This window comes from Phaenicophaeus curvirostris, chromosome 1, assembly GCF_032191515.1.
Source record: "Phaenicophaeus curvirostris isolate KB17595 chromosome 1, BPBGC_Pcur_1.0, whole genome shotgun sequence".
Classification (NCBI taxonomy): Eukaryota; Metazoa; Chordata; class Aves; order Cuculiformes; family Cuculidae; genus Phaenicophaeus; species Phaenicophaeus curvirostris.
The window spans coordinates 142,305,296-142,324,902 of record NC_091392.1 but is presented as its reverse complement, the minus strand read 5'-3'; the positions used below and the strand labels follow the sequence as shown (position 1 = coordinate 142,324,902).

General features: G+C 40.0%; 1 protein-coding gene across 1 annotated transcript in view; it reads left to right on the top strand.

Annotated features, from left to right (window-relative positions):
* Positions 1-397: 397 nt before the first annotated feature.
* RFX8 (regulatory factor X8) overlaps positions 398-19,607 on the top strand; it is a 30,091-nt gene continuing 10,881 nt past the window's right edge. The window contains exons 1-11 of the mRNA XM_069855809.1: positions 398-513; positions 4,058-4,181; positions 6,795-6,856; positions 8,397-8,483; positions 12,427-12,489; positions 14,015-14,078; positions 15,074-15,199; positions 15,285-15,362; positions 15,830-15,943; positions 16,898-17,048; positions 18,722-18,780. Coding sequence (XP_069711910.1) covers positions 398-513; positions 4,058-4,181; positions 6,795-6,856; positions 8,397-8,483; positions 12,427-12,489; positions 14,015-14,078; positions 15,074-15,199; positions 15,285-15,362; positions 15,830-15,943; positions 16,898-17,048; positions 18,722-18,780 — 1,044 coding nt within the window. The remainder of the gene's footprint in view (positions 514-4,057; positions 4,182-6,794; positions 6,857-8,396; positions 8,484-12,426; positions 12,490-14,014; positions 14,079-15,073; positions 15,200-15,284; positions 15,363-15,829; positions 15,944-16,897; positions 17,049-18,721; positions 18,781-19,607) is intronic.

Genomic DNA, 19,607 nt, shown 5'->3' with positions numbered 1-19,607 from the left:
GCCCTTTCATCTGTCTCTGTCAGAGAAAAATTAAACAATTATGGGAGTTTGCTGCGTTCTTGTAGAAAACTCCGAAAATAAGGTTTTAAAGGCGTGCAAAACCTATTAAGACAGCGCGTTGAAACGGACTGCCGCGCGGTTGTTCATTTGTGCCTCCTGATTTCCGTGGAATTTTTTTCCACACCTCCGCTCCCTCTAAACATCCACAGGTGGCCCCGCAGGACTCGGTGCCGGGAGCGGCGCCCCGAGCATCCCCCGCGGCCGGGCGCCTCTAGCAGGGGTGGTGGCAGCGGGAAGCGTGCCCGTGAGGCGAGGAAAAGCCTCATCCAGCGGCTGGGCGGGCAGGGGAGCCTTTTTTTTAATTTTATTTTGAAGTAGGTGTGGGGGAGAGGACGGGATGCGCCAACGGCGGCGGCTCGCGGGGCGCCCGCTGGTCCCCAACGGCCCCGGCGGCGGCATCATGGCCAAGCGCAGCGCCCCCGCAGCCCTCCCGGACGTCTCCATCACCCGCTGGTGCGTGCCCATCCCCTCCCCAGCAGGACCAGGGCTTCTCTACAGGGAGGGCAGGGACCCCGCTTTTAACCCTTACGGCAAAAAGCCTTCACGAGGCCACACCGCCGCCGCGGTGCTTAAATGATGCCAGGAAAGCAGGGAAATTACACCCAAAGTCCACCTCCTGCCGCAAATCTTCCTGACGTGGAAGTGGTTTGGCGTAGGGGAAAGGGGATTTTGTCTGTCTCAGCCTACCCGCTCTCTGCAATCTGGCTGCCGGAGTTGGTGTGATGCTGCAGTGCAGATAGCAAGGACCATCCTTGGCTGGACTACTTGTGTCGTAGTCCAAATTCATCCTTAATATAACACCACAAGAGTCACTGGAAGTGCAGTAGGAACTAATTCAGTAGCTGATTTCTGCCAAGAGTTTTGCCTCAGCACTTAACTGTTTAGTGACAAAATAGTTTAGACTTTTACAATGTGCCGTAGGTGGCTGTGAGCCTACACAAGCAGTGGCTTGCTGGCATTCAGAATGATGCTGAGTGACTGATATTCTCCAAGGTTATGTTTCCTTGAAGTGAAGGTAATGGTTGAACTCATCAGTGAGATACTTTCTGTGGTGGAGTAAGGTTGTCTTGTCACCATTGTTTTCTTGTGCTTTGAGAAGGGTTCACCTGCCATGTGACAGTGAAAGAGGGCAATAGAATCATAGAATCATAAAATCATAGAATCATAGAATAGTTAGGGTTGGAAGGGATCTTAAATATCATCTAGCTCCAACGCCCCTGCCAAGGGCAGGGACATCCCACTATATCAGATTACCCAAGGCCCCAGCCAACCTGGCCTTAAAAACCTCCAGGGATGGAGAAACAGAGTTTATTTCGTTCTTTCCCTAAGCACAGCTGAGTCCAGCTAGTAAACAGTGTTGGAAATTTGTGTGAAGCAGTAAAGAAGCATACAAGTGAACTTTTAACTTGACAGCAATATTTTTATTACCTTTCTCAGTATCTCTCATATCTAAGCAGCAAGGCTTAGTTTGTACTTTTGCTATGATATAGATACCGTTATTCCCATTTTAAAAGGACTGAAGGGAGAGATTCATCCAAGGTCATCCCACAGACTGGAGACACTGCATAAAACTGAATCATAAACAGTCCTTGAAAGGACGAACCGATGTTTTTTTTTTCATCAACCTTCTGAGTGACCTTTTCATGTTTAGAAATTTTTAAAATATTCAGCTTCATTTTATGATCAGTGCATTGAACAATAGTAAACCAGATTTTGCTCCAGAAATGGTTTAATAGCAGACTTGCAAACTGGTTTAAAGGCGTGGCTACCAACAGTTCCCATATAACAGGTTATGAACACCAAAAACCTGGAGTCCATGGAGGTCCTAGATCTGATCAGATAATAATAATCCCAAAGGAAACTGTGGGTGGAAAGTAGTAGATAGAAGAAGGTCCTTCCCCACATGCTTTTTCTTTAACCTCTATCTTCCTCCTTTACCACTCTTTCCTTTCGATTTTGATGTCTCTGTTAACAGTTTTGTTTCCATGAATGGCATAAACACACAGGTTTGGTGAAACTCGGGGCTAATAGGCAAGATGAGCACTGTGCGCTTTTTTTGTGGGTTGTTTTTTTTTTTTCCTGATAGGCACTGTTTTTGTATTATGTGCTAGAACTGAGAATGTGTTTGACTTGTTATTTGAAAAAGACTGGTAGTTTAATAGAAGATAAATTCATGAAATGAAAGTCTGAAATATTTTGTCACTAAACAGTTAAGTGCTGAGGCAAAATTCTTGGCAGATATCAGCTACTGAATTAATTTCTGCTGCACTTCCAATGACTCTTGTGGTGTTATATTAAGGATGAATTTGGACTTAGGCTTAATCTCCTCTGGGACTGCTCAATTACGAAGGGTTTTGAGATGGTTGCTCTAGAAGAAACAAGCATTTCTGCCTGCTGGGAGGCAGAGCTTGGTCAGGACTCTTATCTAGAATAAATTGCAATACCTTTCAGCCCCATGGCAGGAAATACCCTATTAGCGCAGCAGATCTCCAATGTTTGGTGCAGGTTTTGCCTCATGTCTAGCCTTGAAGACTTTGCTGTGGGGCTGGACGTGGTGAGGAGCTGGCAGGGAGCCCAGCAGAGCTCAGCCCTGAGCGTTAGCAGCCAGCCAACTTCTTGGGCTCTGAGGAGGTAAAAGTGAGGCATTTCGGGGTCTTTTGCTTAGGAGAGGGAAATCTGGGGAAGGTAGTCAGCCTTCTTCCCTGGAGAAAGGGTGTGAATAAAAGGTGAGGTAGACATCATGAGACTGCACAGCGATCACAGTCTTGCTCAGTTTGTTCTAGCAAGCCAGTTCACTGAAGACCTCATCCACTATCTGCTGCCAACAGATTTAATGCAGAAAGATAAACCTTGGGTCACCTGAAATCAATCTACTAATAAAACAGAGGATGCTGATTTAAAATCCAGCTTATTTATCTCACCTGGTGATTATGGAAAGTCTGCTTTCCCAATCAAATCAATTATCAGTAAAGACACAGTAAGTGGCACTAGGCTGCACTAGCATTCAGTTGATAAATTAATTAAACATGCATAAATCATTTGGGATAACGGAAGCAGAGTCACAGTAAGAAAACACTGTCATACAATCAGTTTGAAAATTAGTCTCTTGGCTTCTTTGCTCCAGCTTTGCTCCTGTATTTGTACTGCAGGAAGCTATTATCTTCTGACATGGAAACCATTAGCATTATCTCATAATTAAAGGGGCTTCTTTTCTGATGAATGTATCACTTTGGGCTGATAAGAAGCTAAGTTTACATCTTCCTCATCTTATTCATACAAATAGTCACCTTTACTTGAGTATGACCATTCTCATAAGCTGGATGAGTAAGGGATTTGGCCAAAGGATGAGTATTTAAACACGTAAACCAGTTTCAGTCCTGGCAGTTCTGTTACCTAGTAACTGTAAACTAAAATTCTGTTCTTATTAAACTTGTGCTAAAATCACTGAGGTTGTATGAGAACAGAATTTGGTCTTTCATAGTTCGTACACTCGCTGTCCCAAAATATCACATTGGACATTTTAGATGGAAAAGTGCTCATCATATTATCTTTTGTATAGCGAAGACCTCTGTAATTAAAAGATGAAAGTTGCATCCTGTTAGAGAGATGCTAATATTCTGTGTGGTGGTGTTAATGTTATAATGACATTACAAAGCTGTATTTTTTAATTAAAAACTATGAGATCTATTTAGCTTATTAACAGAGTCCCACATAGCCTTTCTTACAGTCTGGAAACCAGGAAAGTAGAATGTAAAAAGTTCAAAACAAACATAGAATATATATACATATAAGATGTATGATTCTTTTCCTCTAGAATACAGATTAATGTAAAAGTTTCTATGTTTAAAAGTGTAAAATGCATTAAAAAGTCTGTTCTTCTATAAAGCAGGGTAACTATTACAGAGTACACCGTAAACCTGGTGAGCTATTATAGTCACAAGCTAACAGCTCTTTCTTCTAACTCTGACATAAACCAATCAACGATTTTGTTTTAAAGGATAGCTGATAATTTCTATTCATGTGAAGGATGCACTGTACCCCGTTGGCTACTGTATGAATTGTATATTGAAAGCTGCAGCCCAGATTGCAAGCATCAACTAAGTCCATCCAACTTTGGAAAGGTACAGAGTAGATAGGATATATAATATAGAAGCAGAGATACCTAAGCAGAAAATCTGATGACAAATATGCAGACTGTGTGTCAAAAGAGATTAAATAACATTAAAGAATGAATATGTAATGTATTATGGTTGTGTCTTCCCTAAAATATTTCAAGTAAGCTCTCATGTCGACACTGTGATACAAGAGAAGAGTATTTTTTTGTGGTGGAGTTTATTTTCTTCAGGGAACTGGTGCATCTTATGCAGAAAGGTGATTCTTCTGTCCTTCGGAGACCCTTTTGGTTGTTACATGATGTTATACTTTCCTTTTTTAAATATACTTATGAAGATTTTGCTCCAAACACACACAAAAACATTTTTACAAAATCATTCAAGCAAAACAAATGCAGAAGTAAAACCCAAACTCCTTCACACAGTTCCACTTTTCTAATACATGGATGTTGATACAACCCACAGAGCAATTACCACTTAGAAACCCCAATTGCATCAAACACTCACAGTTTTTCAACTATATTCAACAAATTAAGAAAGATAAAATGTGATTATGGTGCTCAAGACTTTTTGTTCAGGATTTTCTATTTTTTATTACTAATATTATTCTATTAGTACCCATGGTAGGAGCTGCTAAGAATTCTTTTTAACACAAAATCAAAATAATTTATGTAAAAGTTGTACCTGAAATCAATTTTGTTTGTGCAGATAACTGTTTTATGAATCATTTACCTCAATTCAGATTAATTTATTTTTTTTCTGGGTATGTTCAATCACTTTTACTTAAAATTAAGATTTGAATGAGTGCCCCAAATGTGTTTTATTACCACAACTTCATCAGCCAAGCCCACAGATAGAATTTGCTTGGCTCAGGGTAGAAGTCTGCTGTGAAGCCAGTGACCTTAAAAACTCTTGGTAGTCAATGGAGAGAAATAAACAGTTATGTATAATTCCTCTCATCCTAAATGAGTCATCGCAGGCAGCTTAGATTAAATGTGCCTCAGACTACCTGTTTTTCTCCATTGACTACAGTAAGCAGTGACTATCTTAGACATCTCTATCTTGTAGTCACATAGCTAGAATTAATCCTGTCCTGTCTGTACATTTTTAGGTGCTCCTGCATGATTGAGTTACCACCTGTATGCTAAGCCTTCTAGTGATTTAAGTTCATGCATTTAAGTTGGGATAGGCAAGGATGAAGTGTAAGTCTAGTCACGCAGAAGAGCTTAGCTGACGAGCCATAGCTTCTATAGGTTAGTGCTTGCAACTGTCTGTTCACAGCCTTAGCTGACTCAGTACATTGCAGTACAAGTTCACACATCCCGAGGGAGCAAGCTGGGGGGCAGCTCCCTAGTGGGTTTAAATGATCTGCCCTTCTGAAGCAGGAGGTGGGGTCATGCAGCACGAGGCTGAAGAGGACAGGAACTGCAGCAACCCCAGTTTGAACTAAAGGTACACATATAATTGATTACTATAGCCTGGCTAATGGGCTGAGCTATTAATAATTCATCAAGCTGTAGTAACCTGACTGCATTACATGCATGTAGATTGTAAGGACTTTTGCAGTCAAGCCCCATATGAATCAAACTGTGATGATTTAAGACACTACTAATTCCATTTGCCCTATCCCTCTGCCCAAATACACTGCTGTCTCTGTGGAAGAGGCAGTGGGAAGAAGTATGTGTCTCATGTCACTGAAGACCCAGTTTCATAGGTTGTCCCTTTAGTAAAACAGGATTGTGCTAGGATACCAGGCTGAGAAAGGGTGGATGCGCCCAGAAACATGCAAGGAACAGGACCACTCCAACACTGTCAAAGCTATAGAGGTGCACATTAGCATGAGTTGAAGAAATTTGTCCTTCAGCAGGCCTTTGAACCACCAAAGAGCACTTTGCACAAAGTCCAAACTTCACACTGCTAAGTGGAGGGTCCCCTCCTCCTCACTTCTGTTCCTGCAATGTAGGGAATGCTAGCTCCAGCTGTTCTGGGTTAGTCTCTGTCTTCACGGGGTAGCTCATGCAGAATAATCATAGTGAAGTGCATTATAACCCTGACAGTATCTTATTACTCTGTAGAGCTAACCTTGACAGATGCTGCGTGACCTCCGTTCACATTTACTAGTGCAGTGGTCAAAAGGTTGCTTTGCAGCTTGATGATTTAGGTCCTTTTAAAACAGATAAGACAGACCTTATCCTGCAAGTACTCCTTGCAAGAGTAGGTGGGTAGGCAAAGTCCCTTGGGTAAGTCCTACTCAAATAAGCAAGGCTTGCAGGACTGACAGAGAACTGAAGAATCACAGCACCTTTGAGTTCCCCTAATTGATACACCCTATCTGACTGTGAGTGGTCTCCTCATGTGTTTTTGTGCAAGGTGAAGCACACTTGTCTAAAAACACTTCTACCTGAGGGAGGTAATCCCTTAAATGTCTCTTTCAATTCACAAAAGCCTAATGGAGTTCAGTGCAGTAATTACCATTTCGCAGATATTTAAAAACAGGTATTAGCTTGCAAATGATGGAAAGGAATAGAAGTGATTAAGGAAAAAAAATGTACCACACACGTTTGCATTTTAGAATGAAGTTTCCAAGTACTTCTAATTTTCTGGGGTTTGTTTTTTTTTCAGCTTGTTCGGTTAGTTTTCCCAGGTCTGCAGACAAGAAGGCTGGGCAAAAGAGGCTGTACCAGGTATTGGGTTTGCTTTCTTTGGTTAATGTTATTCATAACTGCTCTAATAACATTTTTCAAATTGAAAATTTGATTTTTTTTTTAAATTGAAAATTCCATTTTCGGCCCCAGCACTGTAATACAGCAGCTGACTCATTCTTTGCAAACTTACTTGTAATACGTTGCAAGATCCAGAGTGATTTGTGATGTCACCTTGTGCATTAAAATAAATTAATTCCACGAAATCCACCACATTGGAGCTGCTTTGGTAGGGAATGAATTCCAGATCAGACTGGGTTTTAAAGAATTGGCTCTTTGAGTTATAACAGCTTTTACAGCATGGCTTGTGTGAGGCATCTGCCAGATATCACAACCTTATTCAGACCCCCTGAGAAACCTGGTCTGGAAAGTTTGGTTCTGGAAGTGCACAGGGGTGGCAGCCGTGATTAATGTCTGTGTTGTGGTTTTCATTCTTGCGCATATCTGTGGAGTGACCCAGCATATACTGGTGGTCAATGGAAATGTTGTAAACCCTTTAAAACCATTTAAATCAGACCACCTCGTATCCTCCTCCTACAGGTCTTTTCCCTTCCCTCTCTTCTTCTAGAGCTCAGGGAGTTCGATACTCTTTCATTGATTGAATGTCCAAACTTATAATCACACTCTGAACATCTGGACTAGAAAAAGGGATGTTTTCAGGGCACTGTGACACAGTAATTTTACAGGCATTTTGAGTAGCTGTCAAGTACTGGCTTTAGGAACAACATGTCCTTACTCGATCTGTGATTTTTCTCCACCGGTGTGGATTGGTTTCAGCTTGATCCAGTGAGATCCTTTATTTTGGGAGTGCCTTACCACAAACACTCCCAGGCTTCTCCTCATGGCTGGCAGGATTTTGGACCTTGTGTTGTGCCCCCCAGCCTTCACGCTCTCTTCCCATCAGCAGAAGGTTACCCTGCTGGTGCCTGCTGGTGGTCCGAAACCACTGCACTGCTCCCTTGGCTTATAAGTGATCCAGCCTGGCAAGAGCCAGCTGGTAGCACCTGGGTGGCAGGGATGGTGACTCCACTGCTCAGGGATAAACCTTTGAGAAGGTCTGACAGGTTTCTTAGCTTTTAATTTGCCATAAATGCTGACAGGCCATCCAGTCCCTAAGCTACTGTGAATGGCTGCAGAATTGCAGAAGGTCACTAAATCCTTCAGCTTCCATAGGAACACAAGGTTCTCTGGCAGCTGAGACTCTGGTCCTTGACTTCTACAGATGTCTGGTACCAATCTGTAGCACCCTGTTCACTGGCTTAAGTTTTTTTATTTTAAAGAAGGTATAATTCCAGAGCAACGACAGTTAAAAAGAGTTTGTAAAGAGTTTATGCAATTATCTTCTGTTGGGGAAAATAAATTTTCAACAGAATTAAAAGAAAATACGTAGCTTTTTTTTTTTTTACTTTTTCTTTTCTTATTTGAATAGGATTATCATCTGCTTTCAGAGAGGAATATGAATTATTTGCTGAGTTATTGAAAATCATATGCTTGACAGTTGATAGGTTTTTTTATTTTCTAGGTACCATTACAATGGAATAGCTATCAAGAACAGCTCTTCCTTTTATGCACGTTATTGCTCTCTTTTGTCTGAAAACAATCATCACAGGTTTGTTTTTTGTTTTGATCATAAAATGTCACATGACGGTCTATATATTGCATGTATATAGAAGTCTGCTGATCATCTGTGGAATATTGACAACAGTATTATTTTTTCTTATTATTATGCATACCATAAAAGTACTGTGCTATTAAGAACAATGCCCTAATAGAGAAGCTCCATTTTTAAAACATGCCCTGCCTAATCAGACTTCCTTGAATTGGACATTTTAGCTATGTAGATCATCTTAAGAGCAGGAGCTCATGCCAAGCCTAAAAGAGGAGCTTAATATATTGAGACTCTACATGAGAAATTAAATAAACATATTGACAATTGCTTCATGGTATTGTATCACCTTTCTTAATAAACAGTAGGCTGAAGAGACATGTATTAAAGTATAAATGACTGCACCGTTTTGAAGTGCTGTATGCAATCATGCTATCTGATTTTTTTACTGCCTGAGACAACGAGGCATATTACTTTGAAGATACTTCCTTCACTTTGTTTTAAAAATTCAGATATGAAAATCACCTCTTGTAATGAACAGCAATTAGAAAAAATTATAAGACGAGTATAATTTGATTACAAAAATTCAAGGTCTGAATGCAAGATACTTTGGCTACTAAAGTGTAGACATGAGTATGGTCAAGTTGTGGGCAGGCAAGGAAGAGTTCTCATCATTAAGCTCATGGTTGAGCTAAATAAACCACAGGCTTACATTTCTTCCCAGAAAAAAAAAAAAAGAAGGGAAATGCTGCCACCCCTTAGCAGTTTTACACTCTTTTAAATGCACAGAAGACAAATAGGTGCAGCTAATGCCCTGGGCTTTGGAGACCAGGCTTATGCCCTCACTCTCTTATGGACTTGTACATGACTTTGATGTGTATATGGATAAATTTGGTACTTTGTTTTCCATTGTTTATATGGAGATTTAGCATTTTTCCATTGCACAGATGTTAGAGGGATGCAAGTTAGCCTATTTAGCGCCCAGATAGTCTGGTGATGATGAAACCATTTCAGTGTCTGTGATATTTTATGTTGTAGTTACTTGATTGAGTGTGTATTCTGCAAGAGCATGGAAAAATTATACCCATAAGTTTATTGCCTTTCTCCACTGACTTTATAGCAGAGTAATGTTGCAGAAGTCCACAGAGTGGCAGCAGTAAAGAATAGGACAGGGCAAAGGATCAGGTTCTGCAGATGATCAAGTAGCAGTCAGTTGTCGTGAGGCCAAAGAAATTATTCATACGGAACTCGAGGCTTGTTTCCCATTAAACTGTTACTGAAGTGATATCCCTCACTACCCATGTACCTCATGCAATCAGAACAGGCCTAAGACTTGACATCTGTAATGAGGAAAGATCTTGGCCACTATTCAAGGAACACTGCAAGTCTCTGGCTGAATCGCTGCTGTTATGTCTTCCTCAGGGAAAGAAAGGAGTTTCCCAGCAGCGTCACTTGAAAACAGCAATCTTGCTGGGCCTAGTAGGAGAGCTGTGGTTGTAGAAGAGATGAGAGAGAGGCCAAAACAATTAGAATTGTTGTTCTTTCTCCTCTCAGTGTAGAAACATGAGGAAAAATTACAAAACATGGGAGGAACCAAAGAAACTATATTGGCTGAGTCTAGACCAGATGCAGAAACAAGGGCCTTAGCCACTGCTAGGAACCAGAAGCACCATGTACTGCCAGCATAACTTGTGTACTTGGACCTACTTATGGAAACAAGCCGTGTTCTTTGATGGGCTGGAGAACACACTATAGCTTAACTGTAGGGGAGCTTCTGCACAGGCTGCAGGCCCCCACTTTCTTCTCCAGGAGCTGCCAGAGGTGTCTGCCTGGACACTTACTCCTAAAAAATGTATTTCATTTGGTCAAATCAATCAAATCATATTCCTGACAAAGGGCTGACATCAGCCAACCATCTAGTAATTTTGATATAGTTTCTTGGAATAACTTTTCTGATTAAAAAAGCATCATATCAAAATATAGAGATCATAGTCAGAAAAAGATTATCTTTCTAGTTGCAAAAGAGAAGTCTCTTAACTACAAAATTATCTTATCTGACACTTACTTCATTTAAGAAGCTGGTGAGCTGTTGTGTGAAGCCAGACAGCTGAAATTAGCTTCCACTCTAAATGCAACCACATGTCCCTGTCCCAAGCCAGGGTGCAGGTCTGCAACACCTGAGCAGCTGGGTGTCACAATTACTTTTTAGCGTCTGATAAAGGGCAGCAGGAAAAAATGGAAAGAAAGCAATAAAAAGTCTCGAAACACAGCCAGAGAAGCAGGAGTAGCACAACTCCAGAAGAAATAATTAGGTCATGTACAAAATAAACAGCAGCTTCAACCAAATAAGTGAGTTTGCACCAATCTGCATTGAGTTACTTTGCAAGTAAATAGGAACACATCAAGGAAATAGCTCATGTTTACTGTACTGTCAGCAGGACTCAGTACTTGTTGAAATTAGACTTAATTTTTCCTGATACAACAAAGTTGAGAAAACCAGCAATGGCAAATCCTAATTTTTTTTAATTAGAAAATTGAAATTTAGAAAAAGAATAATGAAAACTTGAGAACTTCTCTACCTGCAAGAACAGCTTTTCTTCTCACAGAAGTAGTCATATAATTGCAGCAGGGGTGTTTGACCCATAACATACCAGTTTTTGAGAGCGTATTGGTATGGCAATTTCCAGATTATACTAAAGAAGATTTTTAACGTATCATTTCAATGCAGTCCAGATGTTTATCTGTGGACCAGACCTAGCTAATGGGATGTACTTCTCTGTCTTGTTGCCATTTTCCTCAGGCAGAGACATGGAATGTTTGTTTGAGCAGTGAACATTTACTAAATAACTATTGTTCCCTCCCATGCCTGAATAGAGGCTAACATGAAGATGCTTTTTTTCTGGTCCACGTGCCTGGGGGATAGGAGTAAGCCGGGAGACCAGCTGAGAGACCAGGGTATCCACCTAGCCTGTGGGTTAGTGAATATAGTGATGGTTTTAAAACTCTGACCCACTGTCTCAAATTACTGAAAAGAATGTTTCTTGAACATATCAAGATAATCTGCAATGAACATGGTGCTGGTAGTGAGGAAATGAGCCCAGGAAGGCAGGTTGTAAGCTTTGCTTCTTGGTGTCATAGAAGCAGCAGTAAGATTGTAATAATTTGCTTTTGACTGCAAAGATGGCATTTGCCTTTTGATGGTCAGCAGTCCTTTGGATATGTTGGCTTGCTGGGTTGGAACATGTTCACACAGGGAGTGATAAGGATGCTTTTATAAGCACCTGTGAAATGGCTCGTTTAGAAATCTTGGATTTTTTGTAGATAATGTGTACTCAGCTCTGATGATGATGTTATGAAAAGAGTGTAAATAAATGCAACTGTGGTCAATGAGCTCTCCAAATGTATTATAGAGATTTCAGGCAATATGGCATTTTACTGGTTTGCATTACAGTAGGGTGCCCTGTAGAAATGGGAACTTTGAGGACAAGCTCTCCCTAAAATGATACCTGCTATGGCAGGTCAAGGAGGCTTGGAATATGGCAGTGTTAAAAAAAATGGCAGTGAATTCTGGCTTCATAAGAGGTACTTTATGGCTCTATTAATAGGGAAGGTTTGGGCTTCTGACTTTCGAGTTACGCAAACTCATGATTTTTCAATTAAAAAAAATCAGATATGATAAGCAAATTAGATTTTCTAATCTCGATGTAATCTGACAGTCAATAGCATGCATGTTCACCACCCTCCTTTCTTTAGTTTTTCCTTTGTCCTTCCCACCTGCTCTGTTAGTCTTTCTGTCATCCCCACTATTGTATTTCCCATTCTAGCTCTAGCTCCCACCACATAGCAACATCCAAACTCTGAAACGGTGAAACTCTTTGTGATTTTGCTGTCATCCATTTTCTCCTTCTCCCACCCACATTTTCTTTTGTGTCCTGTCTTTACCCAGAAACAGCTCTCCAGGGGAAGTGAGCAGCACTACCCAGCAGCCGAGCACCTACGCGGTCACCAGGTCAGTCTGAAACACCTTTGCTAACAGTGGGAGCACATAGATGTTAGCTTTCTGTAGGTATTTGTACTAAATTGTGACCAAGCTCCTGGCTTGCTGTTGGGGCACAGGAGGACCCATGCAGTGCTCATTTTCCCACCACACTGTCCTCGCGTGGGGGGAGCAGGGAGCCAGCCTGCTGTGGGAGCCAGCCTGCTGGTGGAGAGTGATGCTGATATGTGTTGCCATAGTAGCAGCAGCAGAAGATACAGCTGTCCGCCTTCTCAGGGAGAGCAGGAGCTGGGAATATTCGTTAATTTTCTTTCACAGTCTTTAGAAATCTGCAGGAAGGGCCCATTTGTTAGAAACATTATGAAACATCTCTGCTTACACATTCTTCCCTTTGTCCAGCCACCAGCTCCAAAATGTCTGGGAGAAAGAGATGATAGGGTTACCAAACATACTTATCATGAATGTCGTGCCATGCTTTGAGCAGCCAGTTTGGTGTTTTGCTGGAGCGTCACCTTCATGGCAGAGAGTAGTGGCAGAAGTTTGATTTTTCAGGTGGCAGAGGTCAGTCCTGTGAAAAACATGAGGAGGCATTTTCAGCACCTTAAGTTTCCAAGCAGATAAGATGTTGTGTTTTCTCTTCTGCTCCTTCAGGACGTATGATTTTAGCCTGGCTTATAATGCATCACAGCAGTAAAACCCAGCAACCAGGGTCTGATTAGATAGCCTGAGTATTGGCAGTCATCAGTGGGAACAGATTTCTACAAAGCCCCTGCCTGTCACCCTTTAAAATAGCTGAGTCTAGAAGGACATTGGCGTTTGAAATGCCTTCACAGACAGTGAGCAGGTGTCAGCAGCAGATGGGGGATTGACTAGAGGAATCCAACTCTCACAGCACATACTTTTTCCTAGCAACATTGCTTCTTCCTCCTGTAGGATTACCCTCAGCAAAACAGGCAGGGAGAAAGATAGGAGATGGTAAAGCAAGAAAGCAATCTATGGTGCCCATACTTCTGGCTTTTCAGCCAAAGACTATATGGTCAAGCCATTGTAAGTCCTGGTGAACTCTGACCACGTGGAAAGTGACGGTGAGCTTGCAAAGTAAACAGGGGACAACTAGAAAAAAAAAAAGGCATCTAAACTAATGCAGGGTGTAGAAAATGGAATTACTGTGAAATCAAAACACAAGGATGATGATGCTTTCATTATTTGCCTGTTTATAATTACTATTATCATTCCAAATGAACTGCAACTACAAATATAAAACCAAGAAGCTGGAAGACATTGGACAGTTAAACAGCTAATACCTTGCCATCTTTATAATGATTGGTTCAGTCTTACCATAAAATTAAGAAATTGGTCTTCAGACTTGTTAGGAAGTCATAGTGCTGCTAAATGACAGGAAGGAGTGGGGTTTGTTTTCCAAACACAATGCTCCATTCTAGTGCACTCTATCCAGTTTGTGTTCATTTTCTTGCTAAATACAGAATAAATCGGTGGGCTTTTAAAAGTTTTTTTCCTGTTGCATATTTTACCACAGTGGAAATGCCTGCAGTTCTGGAGATGCATCTGGTTACACGAGCAACAGCCAAAAAATAAGGACAGTGAGTTTCAGATACATTAGACTTATAACAAAATGGCTAGATGTGTGTTTAATTAGAACTACTATATAAAATGTTTGGATGAAATGCAGTTAACTCATCATATTCTTCAAAATTATATCTATCTGCATAATCCCAAGAAATGCTTAATTTCCCCAATCCTATTTCACCTGGTGGCTAAATATTTTTGTTGTATTAATGTCAGCTCAAATAACTTTATCAGTGCTGGAAGTGGAAATTGTGGCTGACAGCCCAGGTTTTCTGTATTAGGGGAGTTAGTGGGGCACAACTACCTTCCTTGCCTGGGGCCCACAGTAACAGACCCTCATGCTGCTGAGCTCGTGTCTTTTCAATGCACTCAGAGTTTATTGGCACGACAAGTATTTAAATACAGGGAAATGATTAAGAAAAAAGAGCACAACTCCTGCTCACTGAAAGCAGGGGTAGGGATGAGGCCAACCTGTGTCAGTTCTCCTATAAATGCACTGTTATGGGTTGGCTTGACACTGGAGCTGTTGGAAATCAGCCAGCAGAGCATTAGCAACAAACTTGTTTCAACCAAAGTGAGGAAAAAAAAGGAGAGATTGGATGTCTGTCTTATTTTTACAGTGAGTGCTCTGAAATGGATGTAATGACAGCTGATGAAAAATGTGCTGTCACCTTGACAGCAGAGCCAACTATCTCTAGCCTTTTTAGAGGGTTACAACTGCGACATGAGTGCTACAGAAAATATATGTGGAAGACACATATACAATTAAACATTCACTGTTTTTGAAAATAAATTAATGAACTGATAAAGGATTTAAATATTTAGTCAGCCATAGCTGTTTCTTTCATCCACCTCTACTTTCAAATAAAAGGGCAAGCATTCCTCTGAAGAAATATAACTTATGAAAAAATGCTATACAATTTCAAGAAAGTATGTAATACCTTTAACAGAACTAATACGATAACTGATTTTTTTTTTAATTGTTCAAAATAAATTCTGATGCATTAAGAGCAAGACTTTGCACTGCTTTCCAACTGTCATTTATCTGAAGACTGAACAAGAGATGCCTTGGCCTGAACTGAGCAGTTACTGTCTTTGGGAGCAAGATATAGGGAAGAGATACCCCTACGAAATGGTATGTTCAAGTATTTGGTCATCGAGCAAGTTATTTCTTTGCCTGTGTCAACTTTTTGTACCCTCTTTTTGGTCACCTTCTGCAGATTGCACTGGTTGCCAATGAGTACTACAGCCATTGTCAAGATATTTTACATATGGTGAGAAACAGCCAGTGGGACAAGGTATGCCTTTTTTTCAATAACACTCATTCTGATAACAGCAAACAACAACTCTAAGGATAAAATTGTTTCTCTGTAGCTTGATGGTTTGATTTAAGGTAGATGATAATTTATAGACAAAAGGAACATCCAATCAAATTATTCAGGAGTTTGTAGGCATATCCTAAGCGCTCCTAGGACATCCACAGGTCTGGTACCAGCACAGAACACAAGGCCATGGACACGTATCTTTCATTATATCTGCATACCCATGGCATATCCTCTTTCTTACGCTGCCTTGTGAGGTTCAGCTTGTTGCCCCATTGTGCTTCCATTTACACTGGAGCCCAGCCAGGACAGGGACAGGCAAAGATCTCAGCTCCATGGTCATTCCTGTGCTACTTTGCTTGTGTGTGTGGTTTCACTGAATTGAATTTCAGATTTCACAAGTGTAAAATCAGTGAGAATTCATAAAGGACTTTGTACAACAGGTAAAACACTGTATCATGGCATTCTGGAGGTCTCTGCAGCCTGAAGGAATAGCACTGATGTCCTTGCCAGATGTGTGCAAGCTGTTCAAAAGCTATGATAGGCAGCTATTCAAGGTAGTGTAAACCTACTTATTTGTTGTAATTATGTTATTATGTGTTTGTGACTTTTTGGTAGTTCTGCCTTAGGAGAAGGAGCAGCTGTTTCTCATGCGCTGTACAATGGGATTTTTGTTTGTACCTCAAGTCTGTTCTTTGCCTTCTTTTGGATTTTTTAAGAAACCGGTGGAATTTGAGATAAGTTCCATTTTGCTGCTATAAAGCTCCTAATATCAATAAAGTATGCTATTATAAATGTTGTCTGTGGTTCTGGCATGAAGTTAGGCAACAGAAATTTCACCTGATAACATATTCTACAACAACAATTCTACAGATTACAAAAGTTATTTTTCCTTTGAGAATACTACTGCATTTCTCAATGACAATCCATGCATAAATATGCAGTTTCCTGATGAAAATAATTTGGTACTGATTTACAGGAGGTCATTAAGCAGTGCCTAGTAATTAATTCAGGAAACAGTGTTTATTGTTAGGATCATTTTCTTTCTGTTAATAAATGTAGAATCATAGAATGGTTTGTGTTCGAAGGGACCTTAAAGTTCATCCAGTTTCAACTCGCCCACCATGGGCAGGGACACCTTCCACTAGATCAGGCTGCTCATAGACTCACCCAACCTGGCCTTGAACACTTCCAGGTATGGGGCATTTGTGACTTCTCTGGGCAACCTGTTCCAGTGCCTCATCACCCTCACAGTAAAAAAATTCTTCTTAATGTTTAATCTAAATCTGTCCTCTTTCACCTTAAAACCATTACCCCTCACCCTATCCCTGCACTTCCTGATAGAGTCCCTCCTCAGCTTTCCTGTAGGCCTCCTTTAAGCTTAGCTATTGCTTAACTTGAAGAAAAAAAAAAAGCTTGTTTACAGTTAAACTATCAATGCAATTTTGTTTCATGCTGCTATAAATATTCATAGTACATCAATCACACAGCTCTATGAATTTGTATTCTAGGAAATTGAGAGCATCCTATTTTATGATTTCCTGGAGGAGGCGTCCATGCAATACATGAGGTCAATCAGATTATTCAGTGAAAACATTCAGGTTTGGCTGCTTAATGCTTTGGAAGGATTTCCATTACGGATCCAAACATCCAAATCTGAAGGTATGTAACAGAGTGAGTAACAGAGAGATTTTCTTAAAAAATCTTTGTTTAAAATACATAGAAGATTGTATCACAAGACCCTTACAAAAATTATTTTAAAAACTTTTTTAGCTGATGTAACTTCAATAGTAATGAGGAGTAGAGTTAGTTTGGGTACAGTTGAAAATAAATAGTATCAGATAATGTGTAAGAACATATTTAAGCTAAAGTTATTCCCAATTCATGGTAAATTACAGTGAATTTCAGTCTTTTCTAAGATCTATCTTTTGCCATGATTACTTTGTCTGTGTAGATGACTGAATAATATGCAGTCTGCCCTCTTCACCTTGCAAGCGGTTTTATGCAGATAAAAATTATTTTTTATATTAATTTATTTTATTTAAATTTATATTAATTTATTTTATTTAAAGTATAAAAATTTAGTTTTATATTAATTATATATTAATTAATATATTATATTAATTATATATTGTTATATTAATTATATATTTTAATATTAATTATATATTGTATTAATTATCAAATCATAAAGGTTGGAAAAGACCTCTAAGATCATCAAGTCCAACCATCAGTCCAACACCAACATGCCTACTAAACCACGTCCTGAAGTGCTATGGCCATAGTGCAGTTCAATATAAAGGGAAAAATAGCTATAGTCCCATAAGGAAACTATATCATAGTTAGAGTAGTATTAGAAAAAATCTGTACTATACAAAGCTGTGTGTCTATGTGTGTGTTTGTAAATACATATGCATGTACATATATAAATTTATCAATGATGCTGACAGTTCTGGCCAAAACATGTTGCTCAGTTGCTCACTGAGTGAAAACCACCTCTTCAGTGGTAAAGCAGGGCTCCTGTGTAGACAAAAAGTTGTATTAACATTCATGTGCTTGTGAAGACTTGCAGACAGTCCTAATTTTGATATTTCTAACATTTGAATACTTGACAGAGCAAACTTAGTAATGTGTTTTTAACATGTGTGTCCATGCAACTATATGTAATTAATCAGCTGCAACCTATTGTATATACATACTGGTACTTCTGGTTTGTACACACTTCAGGGAAACAGAAATTTTCTATTGAAAACCATTGCCTGTCTTCAAAAATTTGTAAGTTGCTTTATACTTGATTTTCCTATAGTTAAGAATCAGGGTTGGTTTTCTTAAAAAGCACTTTCTTGGATCATGCTTGTCATAATTACAAGACATTATAAACAACAACAAATAAAATAGAACCAAAGAAACCAACTCCTATTAACAGGGTTGCAGAATTACAGATGCATAAAGGTGGACACGTAAAACTCTAACCAAAATATAGAAGGTTTAGAATAAACATTGATTTCATTCACCCTAAACCATACATGTAAAAGAGTATTAGTCTTGATTAAGAAGCCTTTAATGTAAAAAAATATTGGAAGCATTTTTCCTGTGTGTCACAGATTAACTGATTTGCAGTGAAAGAAGACTGGTGGCCTGGGCAACTTCTGCTTGCAAGCTTCAAACTGTGAGGGTCCCCAGCCTGTCTTGCTGGGTCAGTGCCCCCACTGTGCCCTTTGATAGCCTGTTGCTCCCATAGGGATCTACTTTCTAACTTAAAAGATCTGTCTTCATTACTGTGTTTTAGACTGTAAAATATCAATTATATGCCTCTTCTTCTTCTTCTTTAACAGAAATTACACTGTTTATAAAAAGACTCAGGAGAAAGACTGACCTTTCTAGCATGGCAAAGGTATGTTTCAGAATCCGTGAGACAAAAATCTGGGCATCTATTCACTCAAGCAGTTTGGACTATTTATGAGATGTTCCATTGTAGGACAACAGCAGCATCACAGGTGATCTTAGCTGTATACTGACCACAGTTCCAATCATACTCACCCTCCTAACCATCTCTCTCCACCCTGTAAGTATACCCAGAGGGAATTTTCCTCACAATGGATTAATGAAAGCCTCCCAGATATGGTCAGTGATGCCCCATGGAAAGGAGAACATCAGAGTAGCTGGGTCTGGTGACAGCTTCCAGTACCTATGCTAGGTCATGTGAAAACCAGTCAGATAGTACATGCTGGAGTTAGTCTAAAATTGGTTTTATGCAGCATCCTGGTCACTCCCTGTGATGAGCGTTAGAGCAGCCTGCACAAGGAAAATTGCTAATAAGTCAGCTGCAGTGAAGCTGCACAGCTGAGGAGCAGGCCATGAAGTCTGTAAGGGCACAAGACTCTCACCTTTTTCATGGATCTCAGAGATCAGCTGGCAAAATCTTCTCTGTCCTCTGACTAGATGATGTTGGAAGCAGCGTTGCAGGGAAGCATCCTCTGATCTTCACTCCTCAGGGTCATCACTCAGATTGGCTTTTTGCCTTCGGAAGAAAGAGACAAAACTCTCTATCAATTAATATCCCTGCCTTCTCTTTTCTCTACAGTATCATTCTTCTAAGCTACCGAGGTGCATTCAGGAGCTGCATTTTTAACCCTCTGAACACTGTAAAATAAATTATTTCATTCAGTACTGTACTGTTATCAGGGGCTGTATCCTTTCTGCAGAGTTCCTCCCATTGGT